The following is a 17,399-nucleotide window of genomic DNA, read 5'->3' as shown; positions in this document are numbered from 1 at the left end:
TTTTTAAATCATGCTGAGCGTTCGTTGTTGCTGTTATCAGTGGCGGAAGACAACTGTGCTCTCTTTGCGCTTGTGCACTACACATAGACAAGTGCTTCAATATTTTGCTCAACGCCGTTGTGGAGACTATTCGTTCTGGTGAAATAACAAAATGCACACAAACGTGTCCATGCTCTTGATAGACAATCACTGATAACCTCTTTGGTTTTGAAGGAAAATAAATACTATACAAGGGTGGATTAGAACCCAGAAACTCTTAACAAAAGTTCTACAGACCATAATGGTACAGGAGCGTTTTATGTGAATCTATGCATTTATTCACTGATGTGAAGAATCTCGGGACTAACAATATTGTATTATAGTGGATGTTAGGATGAAACTATCACATTAAACATGACCTTTATGTCGATAAATTAAACTCAATGTACTACTGAAATTGATTTCTGGACATTGTAATGGTTTTTTTTTCTGCAATTGTTATACTTCCACTCCTGTCCCACCCACTTTTAAAAACGAAGTAATGCCACTGAGTATGAATTTATTTATTTATTTTTAATTACTTTGAACATTCTATTCTAGGTTGTTAATGAATGAGTATATTTAATATAGTTAATTCACATTTCTCTAACTTCATCAGTTCAGTGTTGATTCAGTTCTGGTGTAAAGTTGAAAAAAATCGATTATTAAAATAGTTAATTTCGTCTGTTATACAAAAAAATTATGTCATCGTCCAGCTCAGTTCAGTTCTGGCGCAACAGCGTCAGTACACTCAGATTGTTGAATATTACAAGCCCCCATACCAGCCCATAATCAACCCTTTCACTCCATTTCCCTCATTTAAATGCTCTCCCGTTTTTCTATTTACTGCCAATTGCTCTCCTTCAGACCTCTTGCTCACTCATATAAACACCCTCATTAAAATCATTCAGGAATCTCATTTTCCAGCTTCCCTTGACGCTCTCAAGCCTTCTTTCAAAAAATGAATCATTTTAATATTCATGAACATATATATATATATATATATATATATATATATATATATATATATATAAGAACTTCTTATTATGCATGACAGCCTAACAGGCTGAAAAATGCCCTGCCATCTACAGCTGGCCTCATCTCATCATTGGCTGCTTTGTTTGTGAGCACTGGATCTTTCTACAAGACATGTAGACGAAAGGCTTCACTTTTATCTTGCAGCACAGGTGTTTGCAATTACCATCATTGCCCGTCGTCATGCCAAATGGAGCCGCTGTAGTCGCATTGGAGGTTCCTTCAATACCTCATTGCGGGCAGAGAAATTAAGACTTTGTCTTGCGTTAATTGTCATACACGTATTAGGCTGTGACTCGTACCTCTAAACATGGCCGTGAGTGCTTACACGTTCAGACAGTATGCTTTGAGATGGTCAAAAAACAGCTGGAAACAATATCAGGGAATTTTAATTGGGAATTTTCAAGGAAATGGTCAAATCTAATTACATAATGTATTATTCATTATATACAATGAATCAATTTCAAAAGTTGATTAAAAATAAATTGTGACAGTAAAATATTTATAATGTAACAAAGTTTATATTTGAAAGAAATTGTTCTTTTGGACTTTCTATTAATCAGGATTCAAAGAATCCTGAAAAAATAAATCATGATTTCCACAAAACACAAATAAATTCAGGCTTGGTGAGTATAATATATTTTTTTCAAAAACAACCGCAAACTTTTGAATGTCGAGTTTTGCTCTGCTCTGTAATATTTCATTGGGTAGAAATGAATCTTTGTTGCTGTTATCCTGTAATCTACCAAAAACTGTAACAGACATGGAAATGGAGTGGAAACCCTGCTGGGCTGGTTTTAGATGGTCTCAACTGGTTTAAGTTGGTCTCTCATCTGTGCCAAGCTGGGCAGCCACATGGTCTCCCAGTTTGACCAACTAAAAAGAGCAGATAAACTGTCCTAAAACAGGCTAAAAGACCAGACTGGGACACCTAACCAATTCATTTTTCTGGTCTTTAAGTTGGTCCATCCTGACCAAGCTGGTGTTTAGAAAAAAAAACCCCTCTAAAAACTGGTAACAGGCCAGTCTGACCACTCTGGGAGACCAGCTAAAACCAGCAAACCAGTTTATGCTGGTTTAGATCATTTTCTTTACAGCAGGGAAGACAAGACATCAAATAATTGGCACAAAACAAACAGTAAAAGCTCCATGATTGAGATCTAATGCCCCCCCATGATCATTGGATACCAGCAATATTCTGTAAATGATATTTTAAGTACATTAGCTTGAGCTTGGCCTGATTCACTTTGTCAGCGCAGCCTTTATTTGTCCAGGGTTGACATTGCCAATTAGATTACTGCGGCTTCATAAGTGAAAAGGAAAAATAGAAAACAAAATAAACAACTTCCTAGGGTATTTGGATCAGAAGCGTCCATAGTTAAATTATGGAGTGTGTTCTGACGGATTGAATCATTTGGGTCCTGTCACAGTGCGCAGTCAGATAAATGACTCGGCTGATCAAGTAATGAATCAACGTTGCCCAAATGAATTAACGAGATATCTAAACCTGTACAACGCCCCACGCTGCTGAGAGCTGTGCACCCGCATAACAGCATAATGTATAATAAATGTTTAGATTAAAGACTGCTCATAAATCAAACGCTGCATTAAACTCATTTTGGCTTTCTAATATATATGTCTGTAAAAAATAACTACTCCAAACATAACAGCCAGGACTGGAGTTATGTTTTATAGTGGCGTCAAGCAAAATTGTAAAATATCAAGTTTTAAAATGAATATTTCCTGGCCTTAATGAAAATGAAACATGGAAATGTGAATATAAAGAAATAACACAGAGACTTGTGGGCATACTCTTTTGAATTGAGCCAGTAAGTCTACCACCCCGAACCAAGGTTAATATCGTAAACTAAAACTATAAAGAATAAAAATGTCTGTATTTGAAACAAAATAAAATGTTAAAAAATTACTTCTTTTATTACAGCTAGTAGCTAAGACGCCATTTCTAATTTTCGTTTAGTTTTGTTTAAAAATTTAAAATTACTCAAACTAATAAATAAAATGATTAAATCAATAAACCTTTTTAAAACACACAACAAAATTATTATATCATAACTAAAATGAAAGTGAAAACAGAAAATATAAAAAAAAAAAACAATCTAAAAAACCGCATAGTAACATCCTTGAAAAGTGTTCTATTTATGTACTAGTTACGCATGTTTTAATTAATATTTTGAATTAATTTTGTTAAATTAATTAAAAATGTTTTGAATGAACATTTATTTAAAATTTCCAGTTATCATTTAAAAAATATTAATTTTGTCTTTTTTATTAGTTGTTCAATTACTAGTGCTTTACTATTTAGGTTTAATTTATTTTATTTTAATTTATTTTTTACTTGAAGTGCAACATCAGCTTATACTCATTTCAGTTAGTTTCCAAGGTAACATTTCACTTAACAAAAATGTTTTTAATAATTTTTGTTAACAGTATAACCCTGTCCCTCGCATTTTTTTATCACAAGAAAAGCACCACTGGCATTTTACACCTGCTGTGTACCAAAGACACATCTATGTTTCTGTTTGTGTGTATGTGTGTGTGTGCGTATCTTACAGGAACTACACCGTTGTAAACTTGGCCAAGGGGCAGGTGGAGGTAAAACGGATGTCATGCCCGGGAACACGTCTGAGCTGCCAAATAAAGATGGAGAACACCCTGTGGACCGCCACTGAGGTGAGCCTCTGGGAAACATGGCGCGGCTCGCTGTCAGTCGCTGCATTCTGTTCAACAGTCTAGGAATGTTACCTAGGCAACAGCACTAATGGATATGACTGTCCTCCGGCTATCACAGTGAAGAAGATTTGTTATAATTAATGTTTGTTGCTCAAGTGTTGTTTGTGATTTCTTCACCACTAGCAGGATAGCAAACATAATGACTGTTTTCAAACAGGTTTCCTAAACAGATTCCTACGCCCCAAACTCACACTATTAATTGAGACTGCCTTGTTTTTAGTGTTTGTAGGCTAAGATTTTTTTTCAGAAAGCATTTTAAGAGATGTTTAATAAGGTTTGACTATACCATTCAAATGTTTGGGATAATTTATTTGTTGTTTTTTAAGATATTGATATTTTATTCAGCAAGGATGCAGTAAATTGACTGAAGTGACTGTGAAGACATTTGTAATGTTTCAACAGATTTCTATTCATCAAACAAATCCTGAAAATAATGCATCACAGTTTGCACATAAACTTTAAGCATTACAGCTTTTTTCAACAATTATATTAATTTGTATAAGAATAAATGTTTCTTGAGCAGCAAATCATCATATTAGACTGATTTCTGAAGGATCGTGTGACACTGAATACTGGAGTAATGCTGCTGAAAATTCAGCTTTACCATCACAGGAATAAATTACATTTTTAAATGTATTCAAACAGAAGATAGTTATTTTAAATTATAATAATATTTCACATTACTGTATCTTTAATAAAACAAATGCTGCCTTGGTAAGTATTAGAGAACAAAAGTTGAACAAAATACTGTAGTGTATTTGAAACATCTGATAGAGCCCAAAATAAGTGTTTAAGAATTTCAACATAAAAACATTGACCTTTATTAATTTAGTTAAATTTTGTTTTACTGTTTTAAGTTTGACTGACTAGTTTTTCCCAAACATTGACGTGTAAGAATACATCTTCAGGTAGCAGTTTGTAATTATGGAAAGGAATTATGAATTTAATTGATTTCAGTTAGAAAAAATATTGCCCCAACCATTATTTTAGTCATTTTGAGGAAGAAAGAATGGACAGTAATTGGATTACAGGAAAAAAGAAAAGTCCTAAAGGCATCTTTATACTGCAACCACCATCTTTACTCAGAAACCATTTTAAATAGCACATACAGTTTACAGAGAAAAGATGCATAGATTTTAATGCAGCACAATGGCAGCATGTACAGATGATTTCTGGGGTTTTATTCGGTGGAAGACTGTTGATCCAGAACCACTGGTGAACCCAAATATCATGAATTTCATTTTGTTCTGGTATTTTGTGTTTAAAAAAAAAAAAAAAGCATTCTCGATTCCCAAACCTATTTGTAAGTGAGCAGAGCAAATGAATGGAGATGGTTATCTTGATACCTTGTTGATGTTTCTTCAGGAACAGGAAGTCTTTATCTACAGCCTGAAAGAGATGTGTCCCTTGACTCACCCGCAAAAACTGCTCTCCTGTCCGGCCGTGGTAACCTGTCTCTTTTTACTGCCCGCCAGGAAAGAGGTCAGTGCCCCGACTTGCAGTCATTGTCATGCAAACTACACTTTTTTTGTTTTCTTGGTTTAGATATCCAAGCAAGCAAGCTTCCAAAAGTAAAATAGATATCCAAAGTAAAAGGAAAACTCTTTACGTACAATGTACAGTCTACATATATGCAGTTATTTTTTTTTTTGATCTCAACACCACAGAAAAGTAATGTCTACAAATAGTAGAGTTTTTGGCTGGCAGGGAAGGAGGTGTTCTATAAATCCGTGTGTGTGTGTTATTCGTCTCGCTTTTGAAGTAGCTGGCATCCAGGTGTTCCCACTCTCCCTCTCTTCAGCAGATGTCCCAATGACATATTCAGTCCTCGTCGCTTCTCCAAACGCTCTCTTATTTGAGCCTCACTCTTTTGCCAAGATTTCAAGATTTCTAATTGTCCTCGCTTCTCACCTTTCGTTTGGGGCTGTCAGGGCGGTTTTTAGGGAGGAAACATGCTTGTTGTTGCTAATGCTATCCGTGTTGCTTGAGCTTATCTAGTCGTTTTCATTTAATGCCCTTGCTAGGCTTGTGCGATCATATTGGCTATGTGTGTTACTTATCTGTTGTCATTGGCAACTGATCGCGTTGCACATGCCGTGCTTTTGTATGTGCTTTTTTCATGCTGTGCAAATCGTATTTGACCATAGTGGTCCTGACAGAAAAAATATTAAATTATATTAGATTAGATTAGATTATAATAAAAAGTGTTATGTTAATATATTAAATGTATTTAAAAGTATAGCCAGTATAAATAAAAGTATATTCAGCTAAAAAAAAAAAACATTTAAAAAGTATATTTGGGAATCAAAACCATATATAATTGTAAGATTTGTTTTCATAAACTAAATCTTGAATGTGTATTGCCATTTTTACTTTTTTTTAAACGTGTATATAAAATTACTACACTAGGAGATTTGTACTTACTGTACTACACTTGACTAGGTACCAATTTTTTATTAGACCAAAGGTTCATTTTGCGCTGGAGTTCTCCTTTAAGAAAGCTTATTAAGAAAGCTCTGAAAGCAAATCCTAATACCTTATGCAATGTTGCTTTCCAAGTAGGTCTTGTTTCAGGGACTTGTCATGTGTGAACGGCCTCTTAGACTAAGCTTTTTTTGTTGCTTGTGATATTTGTATGACATGACATGTTTTTGACATGTCTCACAGAATACTTAAAATGTTAAACAAGTGAGTTCTAACAGATGAAGTGTGATTTCTGTACAATAGTGGCACCAAATGGAATTGCAGAATGACTAACTTCTTAACATGCTGCACATGTCTGTGGGTGCAGACTTCTGACGTTGCTGCAGTATAGAGGGAAAATGTGTGGGACAATAAAGCTAGATGACTTGAATCAGATTGAAATGATTATTTCAACTGAGTTGAGATCATCCACATGTACATCAATATGGAACAGACGTGCTGAGAAATCTTGTTTTGAAATATGCAGCATTTCAAACAGAATTACCACATAGCCTATGTACATTTTTATTTTTGACAACTTGTGATCTCGAAATGATGGGAAGTAATCGCTACAAAAAGTTGAGTTTTGGACTGACAGGCAAGTGTTTTAGAAATCTAGTTGAAAATAGTCTTTATTTTTGCATTTCTGTTTTAGTATATTACAAACTTCTTTTAAGTTTTATGTTTCATAATATTCTTTTTGCATGTGATGTGAAATAATCTGGCAGTGTAATAAGACAAAAGACAAAATACTCTTGCAATAAAGATATTAAATGTCCTAATATCTTATGCAATTTTGCAACTCAAGTAATTATGTCTGGTTTAAACTTTTTTTGTTTGTTTTACTTGTTAATTACATTACAAATGATTTATTTGCGGTATGTCTCTTGTTCAGTCTCTCCCTCAGGTGTTTGCAGGCATGTCTGATGGCCTCATAGCGGTTTATTCTCTGGTAGACGACATGCCAGTGGAGGGAGAGACCTACATCTGCTCGCACACGATCAACCAGCGTCTTCTGAGTATGGACGACTCGGACCCTCGACAGAGGCCGTACCCCGTGCGAAGCATCGTGCCTGTGAGCACCGGATCAGAGGTGTGGTACACCAACGGCCCTGGTGTGCTCGTCATCGACAGTCTCACGCTTCAACCCATCCGCCGCCTAGACCCGTATCTTCCGCCATCCTGCGTGGTGTCCATGGCATCGTCCTCCAGCTGCTGGGGAGAAGAGGCGGTCTGGTGTCTGGACAATCAAACCAACACACTCCTGATGTATCATGCTGCAAGCTATCAGATCTGCGCCACATACAACTGCAGCGACGCAAATCCACTGCGTGATGTTTTCCCCGTGGAGAAGCCGGCGGGGATCATGACGCCCGTGAGCCCTGACGTAGACAAGGAGTCTCTTCCCCTCAACCTGGAACTAGAGCAGATCACGGTAACGCACAGCGAGGACGCAGGAACACAGATCTTGTGCCAGCAGGACTCGCTGGATTACTGCTCTATGACGTCTTCCGGGTTCAGCTCGGAACAGCTGGATCAGAACGGGGATTTGGAGCAGTTCAGCTCGTCGGGTCTTCCTCACATCGAGCGCTCTAGTTCGGGACACCTCAGCTCTTTGACAAGCTCCAGCAGCATGCCCTTTTCTGTGGCAGTTTCACCGAGTTCAGTTCCATCCAGGAGCGCAACAGATCCTGAACTAACGGATGAAAGCTACACACCACTGCAGATGAAGGCCTTAAACATCATTCCGGTCAACAGCACCATCTGGGTTCCCAGGTACGGTTAGCACTTCATCATAACGGTTATGACATATATCATAAATAAAGATTATTTTCCTTGGTATTATTTTTGATTAATAGAATGTAAAAATACTTTGTTTGTGTGTTATTTTGATGCTGTCATGCCACGAGGCCAGACTTTTGAAAATCAAATATTAAATAAATGGATAGTTTTATTCCCCAGGGAGGGATACATTCATTTGATCAAAAGTGAGAGTAAAGACATTTATAAAGTTACAACAGATTTATATTCCAAATAAACTCTGTTCTTCCATTTAAAATTCCGTTTGGTGTTAGTAAGAGTTTTTGAAGTCAGAAGTATTATATACTCACCAAGACTGCATTTATTTAATTTAATAAACTTTTTTCTATTTTACTGTATTTTCAAATGTAATTTATACCTGTGATACAAAGCAGAATCTGAGGAGGTCTGAAATCTCTGCCCCTTTACCGATCAAAGCACGCGCTGACGCGGAATAAAGCCTTGTTTATACTCAACGTGTCCACACGAGGACGAAGGTGCGCGTGGCGAAAATTACACATTTGGTGCACAAGACGATTTGATTTGTGCTGCCTTGTCGAAAAATGCGAATCGATCACAGAAAATGTTGATTAATATTATATGAAATACTATTATAATACAATTCTAAGTTATGAGTTGATACTGTAGACTAGTGTTTTTATTTTTAAAACATTGTGAAAAGTAAAAATTATCATCAAATATTCATCTTTGACTTGTCAAAGCACATCTTTCCTTGATAACTGAAACTTTCAGTTATTCTTGTTCAGCTGGCTTACCGTACAAATATTAGCATTTTTTAAAGGGAAATTACATTATAACACATTAAAATTTACCTTTTGTGTAAAAAAACAAAACAAAAGTCAAAAAAACACCTGCAACCAGTTTGCGTGTCTAAATTGCAAAGTTTTTTTTTTGTTTACTGTATGTGATTCATTTAATGGGAAGCACATTCACTTCTAGTTGTCTTGCTGTTAATTTTAAATAAACATAGAGCAAGTAGAGCTAATCACTCTCATCGCTCTGATTGGTTTTAGGTCTATCTAATTGCTTCCCGAGGCATTTGAGTTACGTCCGTTGGTGACGCTCCTTTGGAAATGATTTGTCTATGAAGCTTTGCCAGACCATAACTCAGTTACAACTGAGAATGGTATGGTTTTAAACAAGGCTACATGATTGCAGTCATACGTGTAGAATTAGATCTGTGATTGGTTGATTTTTGTCCTCTGGTTTCAGACTATGATAAATGTTGTTCCAGGAGCGACAAAAAAAAACTGTCCTGCTGGAGTTATTCATCAATTAAACATTTAGTTAAAGAGAGCTTAAGCACAAGATCAAGGGCAGAATGAAGTGTTACTTCAGAAGAGCACATTAAAATGTCTGTTTTATTCATGAATTGCATTATAAGTTCAGCGGTTTATAATTTGAGAAGGACTTTATTCTCTATAACCCAGACACCACCGTGTAATCAGGTCACACAGGTGCCTCATGTTGTGCTCAAAGGAAACCGAGACGCCCAATAAGGACATTGATTTATAAAAGAAGCTTCCTGCAACTTCTAAACTAGGTTAGGTTAGTTCACTATTGTATTATAGTATATTATTTAATATAAGTGTACAATGTGTTAATTTACTCAATCAATAAAAGAGTAAATCAGCAGATAGGATTATTCAGCGTTCATTGTTATAAAGGAAACTACAAATTCTCTTGCCAACAAAAATGATTCATGTACTGTAGTCTCTATTTAAATGGATGAAGTAGACATCTGTTTTGCAAATGTAAGCAGATTGAAGACATTAAAATTATGTGATCAAGAATTGTTGCATTAGCTCATTTTAATTAAGCAAATTGAACAACCAGGCCAAAAAAATATATATGTATGTGTATAGCGCTCTGATCACTGACACACTGAAGTGGACAAAATGGCAGCAGCTTCTTTTTATTCCTTTTTTTTGTGCATCCTTATTTCCTGGTTTAATTTCACTTAAATAAATAAGTAAATATTAAATGGTTACCCAAATAATAACTAGCTTTGTATATGCATGTATGTATGTATGTATGTATGTATATATATATATATATATGTATATATATATATATATATATATATATATATATGTATATATATATATATGTATATATATATATATGTATATATGTATATATATATATATATATGTATATATATATATATATGTATATATATATATATATGTATATATATATATATATATATATATATATGTGTATATATATATATATATATATATATATATATATATGTATATATATATATGTATGTGTATATATATATATATATATATATATATATATATGTATGTGTATATATATATATATATATATATATATATATATATATGTATATATGTGTATATATATATATATATATATATATATATATATATATATATATATATGTGTATATATATATATATATACTCACCGGCCACTTTATTAGGTACACCTGTCCAACTGCTCGTTAACACTTAATTTCTAAGCAGCCAATCACATGGCGGCAACTCAGTGCATTTAGGCATGTAGACATGGTCAAGACAATCTCCTGCAGTTCAAACCGAGCATCAGTATGGGGAAGAAAGGTGATTTGAGTGACTTTGAACGTGGCATGATTGTTGGTGCCAGAAGGGCTGGTCTGAGTATTTCAGAAACTGCTAATCTACTGGGATTTTCACGCACAACCATCTCTAGGGTTTACAGAGAATGGTCCGAAAAAGAAAAAACATCCAGTGAGCGGCAGTTCTGTGGGCGGAAATGCCTTGTTGATGCCAGAGGTCAGAGGAGAATGGCCAGACTGGTTCGAGCTGATAGAAGGGCAACAGTGACTCAAATAACCACCCGTTACAACCAAGGTGGGCAGAAGAGCATCTCTGAACATGGGCTAGATGGGCTACAGCAGCAGAAGACCACACCGGGTGCCACTCCTTTCAGCTAAGAACAGGAAACTGAGGCTACAATTTGCACAAGCTCATCGAAATTGGACAATAGAAGATTGGAAAAACGTTGCCTGGTCTGGTGAGTCTCGATTTCTGCTGAGACATTCGGATGGTAGGGTCAGAATTTGGCGTCTACAACATGAAAGCATGGATCCATCCTGCCTTGTATCAACGGTTCAGGCTGGTGGTGGTGGTGGTGTCATGGTGTGGGGAATATTTTCTTGGTACTCTTTGGGCCCCTTGGTACCAATTGAGCATCGTTGCAACGCCACAGCCTACCTGAGTATTGTTGCTGACCATGTCCATCCCTTTATGACCACAATGTACCCAACTTCTGATGGCTACTTTCAGCAGGATAATGCGCCATGTCATAAAGCTGGAATCATCTCAGACTGGTTTCTTGAACATGACAATGAGTTCGCTGTACTCAAATGGCCTCCACAGTCAACAGATCTCAATCCAATAGAGCATCTTTGGGATGTGGTGGAACGGGAGATTCGCATCATGGATGTGCAGCCGACAAATCTGCGGCAACTGTGTGATGCCATCATGTCAATATGGACCAAACTCCCTGAGGAATGCTTCCAGCACCTTGTTGAATCTATGCCACGAAGAATTGAGGCAGTTCTGAAGGCAAAAGGGGGTCCAACCCGTTACTAACATGGGGTACCTAATAAAGTGGCCGGTGAGTGTATATATATATATATATATATATATATATATATATATATATATATATATATATATATATATATATATATAGTCACTGTTTGTATTTAACTCTTTTCTCTTAATATTTATGAGAAGTGCCAGCCACCGCCAGCATTTTTGATCATTTTCACAAAATTTCCATTGCCCCCAAAATATTTTGTTATATGAATATCTGAATATGCAATATGTAACAGAGCCTTAGCTTAAAAAAACTGTTTTATTCTAGCGTAATCTTTTTTTTATCAACACTTAGTCTTGAATGTGGGTAAGTTTCTTTAACATTAACATTTTAAGCAAACATTTTTTGTTAAAGACTACATCCAGATTGGATCTAGAACAATGAACAAAATGTAGATGTAGTAGACCCAGTCCAACAACAACCTCAAATGTATTCATTTGTTCAGTAACATTAGGCAGTTTTCATTTATATGCTGTTAAATGTTGATGATTGTGTTCCTTATAAATATAAATATGCATCTGCTTACATATGCTTTCACTTGTTTCTGCTTCTTTTCCTGTGTTTTGATCAGGAGATTGAATACTCTTTTAAAAGATGTGTAATTGCGCCCCCTACCATATAACAATAAAAACACGGAAAGCCAAAAAATTCCGTCAATGGCAATTTTTTTTTTTAAAACAACAATGTTGGAAAAATCCTGGCCCTATTTCAGGATGACAAATAGATTCATCAGGCTCAGATTGTGAAAGAATGGTTGGGAGGGAGTGTAACCGGTCTTACTCCAGCGTGGGAGGTGGGCGCTCTAACAAGGAGGTTTAAGACTGCAAACTCTAGTGTCAGTCACAGAGATCAGGGGAGTGAGGTTTACATGCACAGCAACTACTGGCCTACAACAGTTACAGGAGTGTGAAGAATCAGTTTCACACAAGAATTTCACGCAGACCTCGGAGTCCAGACCTTGAATTTCGTTTAAAATGTCTTTGGGATGTGCTGGAAGAGACTTTACATAGAGCTCGACTCTTGCGTTGTCAAGATTTTGACCAAAAATGTATGCACCTCTTGATGGAAATAAATGTTGTGATGTTATTTCCATCAAGAGATGAGAGAGAGTCGAGCACACTGTAAAGTCTACTCCAACACATCAATGAATTTATGGTTTAGAGGTGCCAATTCATGTGTGAAATTGATTCTTCATGCATTCAATGCCCAACCATCCTTTCACAGTTGGATTCCGATCTGAACATAAAACAACTTTTTTTTTTTTTTTTTTTTTGGACTGGGCGCTGTGGGCAGTGTATTATATATATATATATATATATATATATATTTTTTTTTTTTAAATATACAAGTTGTAGATTATTTTTTGCATTTCTTTTAAACTAGCTATATTTATTATTCACAGGCCGATTTATTTAAAGTGTCCTGTGTTTATCTTTGTGATTGTGAAGTGTAAAATGACAGCGTTGTCAGCGCTCTGCTCACTTTGCGTTTTCATGTGTTTTCAGACGTGGAGGAGACATCATGGTTATCGAGGTCCAAGAGCAGGCGGGGTCACTCAGGGGTCGTGTGATAGCCGTGTTGACGCCGCCTGGAGTGCCAGAGTACGGGTACGTGTCAACGGCCAGTCACGTAAATAATCACACAGTGTCCACATATATATAATTCCGTACTGTTCGTGACACCGATTGCCAGCAGCAAATGAAAATCAGGGATGGATGTAGCGCTCTACTGCCCATAAACAAGGCCAGATGTCTTTTGCATTTTCTGCATTGATTTTTGAGGAGGGGGGGGGGGGGACTTTCAAAACACTCTTTCTGGTAGATGAAAGCGAATTGAGTCTTATTTTTAAAATATTTAAAGCTGCAAGAAGTTGCCTCAAAATCCAATAGAATACCTTATTAAACAAGAAATGTGTTTGAAATGAGAGATGGCTACAATTAGCAGTTGTAGTTCTTCATAAACCTGTTAAATTTCATATGCACACACACATATGCATCCCCATAAGTATTCATACTCACACTCTCATGCATCCCCATAAGAGCCCAGCGGCTTCACGTGACCAAACATTAAAGTGTGTGCGCACAGCCTCATTTAGACTGCTGGCAAAACCCTTGTAAAAATCCTTTACGAACACACGCATGCACAAATGAATTGTGCTGATCCCTCAGAACACATATATTTTATGCATTTTGTCTTCCTGGATGTTCTAGTGGCAGATATAAAGCTGATGAAAGAGGAAAACACAAGAGGCTGTGTGTTACAGTGATTTCACCACACTGAAGTGAAAGCTGTGGCGGCTTTTCATTCCTTATCTGTGCACCCTCTTTTCCTTGTTTCATTTTGCATCCTATAGCTTCTCCATCTTAGGATGCAAGGATGAAGGAATAGAAGCAGTGAATTATATTTATTGAATGGAATATTTCTGAAGCGTCACTGCAAAGCAACTTCAGGAACCCACCCTTATATGGCTGGATTTCAATTACGACATTCATAAAGCAGTATGTGACTGAATGTGAAATACAGTATTGTTTATATATTTAATGTTTTTAATATAACCGTTTTTATATTGTGTTGAACAAAAATGTGACTATAAAATCTTTTTGTTTATTTTTAAATTGTATCAAACAAACATCTCAGTAGTGTAATCTCACTAGGTGTTTATTTATATCAATTTTATCATTACTTTTAGGGCCCGTCCACACAAAGACGCGTTTCGCTGTATACTCATACATTTTTTTTATCGTATTGGTGTTTCGTCCACACGGATCCGGCATTTTGGGAGAGTGAAACCGCTATTTTTTTGAAACTGGGTCCCAAAGGGGATAAATCTGAAAACGACACCCTTGCGGTTTCGTCTATATATTTTGTGAAACGATGATGTCATCACATCATGTGTCGGCTGCGTCACACGCCATCTTCATCTTCTTCTTCTTGGTTCATATACTGCTCGCAAGATTATACTAAAAAGTCTTCTTCTCAGTGTATAGTGTGGCAGAATTACAGCGCCCCATACTGGTCTGGCGTATATACTACACCGTTTTCAGTCGGTTTCAGTGGTGTCGTGTGTACGTAGATATTTCTTGAGACGACGCCATGTTTACGGATTTTTTTATTATTTTTTTTAGAATGAGGGAAAAAAAATATTGGATAGGGAACGCATCGGCTTTGTGTTGACGTGGCCTTAATTTCAAAATAAATGGTTTATTTCTATTGCACAGGTAAAGCATAAGCATGAATGCTTGTGTCAGGTGTTTTTGACTATTAGATTTGTGCATAGATTTGTGCATCTGTGTATCTCCTCTGGAAGCCTCCCTTCTCTTTGTTCCTCCCAGCTCGATTAGAAAATTGATACAGCCTTCATGGCAGAGTTTAATCACTTTCCAGGTCACATGCTCAAGACGGAGGGGTGAGAAGACAAGGAAATAATCAATTACAGTATTGAAAAGCAGCCAGAATGATAAAACACATTGATGTTGCATATATAATTCAATTAATTATAATAAGCACACACGTATTACATTTTCTGAAAAAACTGAATGGCTAATAATAAATGTAAAAACAAGGCGCTAACAATAAGAATCATCCATTCAGCTAAACCATCATTATTAGTGTGCTCCGTAGGTCTTCGGGGAGGACTTTAAGTTAGCGTTGTTGTGAAATGTTTATGATAAACTAGTCTCTGTCCCTGTCTGACTCCCGTCAGCTCTCTGCGTAAACACACATTAATCAAACAAGCGACGCTTTCAGGGCCTGTAACTGCTCCTCTATGAGACGTTCCAAGAACAGACCTGCTGATACTTCTGCGAAGAGTCCATGCGTGGTTTATTTTCAGCGCTTGCACGAAAGCGCTCGCTCGCCTCTGGTCTCACTCTCTGTCTGTCTGTCTCTCAGGACTCTCGTGGAGGCGGCGCTCGTCGCAAAGGACACCGTTGTGTGCGGCTTCCGTAAAGAAAACATGGACTGGTGCCTGGCTGTCTGGCGGAGCTGGGGAGGCCGCGAACTGGAGCTCTTCTACCAGGGATACGAGGAGCTCGGACGCTTGGAAAGCAGTCTGAGGAAAAGGAGGTAGCTGTGTAAACGTGCACACGTGTGTTTGTGTGTGTGTGATGGAGAATCGACACACTGTGCGGCCAATAACGGCACACACACCCCAATACAGGTGTGTCGTGGGTGCGGGACACAGATTTACACACACATGGACTGTTGCTTTAGGAAATGTATTCCTGCAGGACTCGGCCACATACACATTATATAAGTCAAACAGATTGAATGCCACAAGCACTAAATGCATCAGCATATACATTCAGCCCTGAGCGTTTGGAAGTACATTCACATGTACCCAGAATGCATCAGAAGTAAACTAAGGGGTTCCAAACTAAACTAAGGTGTTCCTCTTACATTCATGAGGTGTGCGTGCGTGCTTGTGTTCGAATGTCAAGACAGTGATTTATGAGGTGTGATGCTGCCTATCAAATTTTATCAACTTTTCCTCAAGTTAACTAGCAAACTAGCTGTGCCTTTGGAAGGACATGCTGTCTCTGAAGAGACCCGCAATAACATCCAATGAACTGACAGGCCTCTGAAACCCCACCCACTCACTGAGGTCGTAATAGAGTGCGACAGTGCCCGTCCACTTTTTTGGGAACCTTGGTTTCGGAAGTAGTAACTCACAGTAGGTGAGCGAAGTTTCCATATACAGAAAAGGAATGTGTCTTTTACTTCCGCAACCCACCTGTTGCACTTTATAGGGCACAGTTTGATGTTTACTTGGAATCTCAGCGGTTATGTACGGAGTGGAATACTAGCATACTGAAGTACTTAGAGCAGTAGTATGTGGCGTGTCACATGACTTCATCGCTTTGCATGCTAAATTCAGTGAGTGACATTTGTTAATCTTTGAAAAATATGTCTCTTTTATGTTTTTAGCCCATTTTTGGTTAAAATATAACATTTGGAAGTCTAATCAAATAATGAGACATGAGGATGTATAGAAGTCACTCTGGAAATGGAAGGTCAAGTCGAACACTGTATTGTGTTCCACTCAGTGCAGTACACATACTATATACTACATACACTGCAGAAGTAGTATGCTAGAATGCATTTCCGAACATAGCCAGTGGTGGCAATCTGGGATTTATGAGAAACACTGAGAGGCTTTGAGAACACCAGCCAGCATGTTGAAATTTTGTTATTGTAAATAATATCTGAGTATTTCATCTCGATGGAATGAATGTTATTTATTGCAGAATGTAAAATGTCATGCTGCATGTGTAAAAAGTTGTTGCTAAACTGTAAATATGTGAACAGAACATAATAAATAAATCAACAGAATTTTGTATGAAACGGACTGTGTGACTGATGCATTAGTGCTGCTTTGACCTGAGGAACAGATTCTACAAACATTTGCATTTGCATTATGAGGTGTGCTTTATATTTGCTATTACAGCAATGCAACAGTTTTGCATTACACTCTTAAAGTGTAAACCCATTATGGTTTTATCAAAAGTTCCTAATTGTTTTTGATGTCTCCTACAATATATTTACATTCATCAAAAGTAAAAAAAAAAAAAATTCTCATAATATACATTGTACATAACTTAATTTCTCAAAGATTCTGAAAACGGTTAGATTTTTTTCTGTATTAATTTTTACAGCGAGTCATCATCTTTTGGAAGTGCATGCAAATGGGAAGG

General features: G+C 36.8%; 1 protein-coding gene across 3 annotated transcripts in view; it reads left to right on the top strand.

Annotated features, from left to right (window-relative positions):
* The window catches only part of lrrk1 (leucine-rich repeat kinase 1), a 70,234-nt gene extending 53,185 nt beyond the window's left edge, over positions 1–17,049 (top strand). For all 3 annotated transcript variants that reach the window (XM_039672224.2, XM_039672385.2, XM_089129705.1), the window contains 5 exons: positions 3,627–3,744; positions 5,170–5,286; positions 7,163–8,043; positions 13,212–13,313; positions 15,598–17,049. In XM_039672224.2, the coding sequence (XP_039528158.2) occupies positions 3,627–3,744; positions 5,170–5,286; positions 7,163–8,043; positions 13,212–13,313; positions 15,598–15,775 (1,396 nt within the window). In that variant the 3' untranslated portion in view covers positions 15,776–17,049. The remainder of the gene's footprint in view (positions 1–3,626; positions 3,745–5,169; positions 5,287–7,162; positions 8,044–13,211; positions 13,314–15,597) is intronic.
* The last annotated feature ends 350 nt before the right edge of the window (positions 17,050–17,399 follow it).

This window comes from Pimephales promelas, chromosome 1, assembly GCF_988280905.1.
Source record: "Pimephales promelas chromosome 1, fPimPro1.hap1.1, whole genome shotgun sequence".
NCBI lineage: Eukaryota > Metazoa > Chordata > Actinopteri > Cypriniformes > Leuciscidae > Pimephales > Pimephales promelas.
This window is presented reverse-complemented; position numbering and strand designations above follow the sequence as displayed.